This window comes from Galeopterus variegatus, unplaced genomic scaffold, assembly GCF_000696425.1.
Source record: "Galeopterus variegatus unplaced genomic scaffold, G_variegatus-3.0.2 Scaffold658, whole genome shotgun sequence".
Taxonomy (NCBI): domain Eukaryota; kingdom Metazoa; phylum Chordata; class Mammalia; order Dermoptera; family Cynocephalidae; genus Galeopterus; species Galeopterus variegatus.
This window is the reverse complement of record NW_007726769.1, coordinates 358,712-360,265: the sequence shown is the minus strand read 5'-3', so window position 1 is coordinate 360,265 and position 1,554 is coordinate 358,712. Positions and strand designations below refer to the sequence as shown.

The 1,554-nt window shown below is 51.0% G+C and overlaps 1 protein-coding gene across 2 annotated transcripts in view; it reads left to right on the top strand.

Moving 5' to 3' along the window:
* The first annotated feature begins 526 nt into the window (after positions 1–526).
* The window catches only part of NT5C3B (5'-nucleotidase, cytosolic IIIB), a 9,082-nt gene continuing 8,054 nt past the window's right edge, over positions 527–1,554 (top strand). For both annotated transcript variants that reach the window (XM_008571072.1, XM_008571071.1), the window contains exons 1-2: positions 527–608; positions 695–741. In XM_008571072.1, the coding sequence (XP_008569294.1) occupies positions 557–608; positions 695–741 (99 nt within the window). In that variant the 5' untranslated portion in view covers positions 527–556. The remainder of the gene's footprint in view (positions 609–694; positions 742–1,554) is intronic.

Genomic DNA, 1,554 nt, shown 5'->3' with positions numbered 1-1,554 from the left:
GGGCGGCCGGGGAGGTTTCCCACCCAGGGTGACACCCGCGAGCCCTCCGCCCCGGGGATGGCCAGGGGCCTGCAGGCAAGCAGGTTGGTTCTCCTGACTGCCTGGGGGGAGGGCCCACCTGCCCTAAACCCTAGATTCCACATTTCTCAATCTGGTCACGCTGCTTCCTCTTCTAGAGAGAAAGCACCTCACGCCAGGCGGTGGGGCCTGGGCCAGCGAGCTCCCCAAGAAGGTGAAGGTGTGGAGATGGGCCATAAGGGTGGAGACACCTTAGGGAGCACCCCAGGGCATTGAAACGGGTGCTACTGAAAGGGGCAGAGGAGTTCCGAGGCTTCAGCTGACCCACCCCCCAAGGAGACTGGGCTTTCCTCGGGGGTAACACGTGCCAGCTGGGATCGCTTCTCGGTCTCTCTGCCTCTCTCACTCCCCAGGGCCTGGACGGCTGGCTGGCCAGTCACCCGTTTTGACTTGATTAATCATCCCCTTGGGGCACACTGGAAGGACCCTGTTCAGGCACCCTCTCTCTTTGGCCTTGTAGGTGATTTCTGATTTCGACATGACTTTGAGCAGGTTTGCATATAACGGAAAGCGGTGCCCGTCTTCTCACAGTGAGTCACATGCTAGCTTGCCTTGCTGGGCTTGACAAGACGATGGCTTCTGGGGGACGAGTAAAAAGAGTTTTGCGTTTTTCCAGATATTCTGGATAACAGCAAGATCGTCACTGAGGAGTGTCGAAAAGAGGTGGGTTCCCTCCCTTTTATCATGTGCTACTTCAAATGGTTCCTGGTTAGAGCCAGCCTCCAGGAGAGAGACCTGACAAAGTCAATGCCTCGGCTGGCCCGTTAGCTCAGTTGGTTAGAGTGCAGCCTTATAACACCAACATCACGGGTTCGGATCCCCATACCCACCAGCTGCCAAAAAAGAAAATTAATTTTTAAAAAACTGTTGCCGCTGTAACACCAGGGTCAAGGGTTTGGATCCCCTTACCAGCCAGCCACCAAAGAAATAAATAAAAATACATAAAAATTGCTGTTTCTATGCTCAGTCTAATCTAGTCTTACTGGCCAAGGTGTGTGATGGTTGATGGATCGTAGATGGACATCGTGCTTACTGTTGACTCTAGAGTTTACAAGAGAATGGAATGTTATGTTATTTGACCCGCCTCCAACTCCAAAAGGTGGATCAAACTATCACTGTCTCCATTTAACAGGTGAAAAAACAGGGTTTTGGAGAGGTTGAGCAATCTACCCAGGATCATACAGCCAAGTCGCACGGCTTCGTTTTCGCACAGATCTCATTCTCTTCCTTTTTTTTTTTTTTTTTTTTTTTTTTTGAGACCGGCCGCTGTGAGCGCGCCTATATAGGATCCGAACCCTCGGCCTTGGTGTTATCAGCACCACACTCTCCCGAGTGAGCCACGGGCCGGCCCCTCAGATCTCATTCTCTTCCAAACTCTTCCCGCTACGTTATGCTCTTTCCTTGATAAATATAATTTTCTTGGTAAGGCAACAGATATCAAGAAATTTCTTGGTAAGGCAACAGATATCAAGAAAT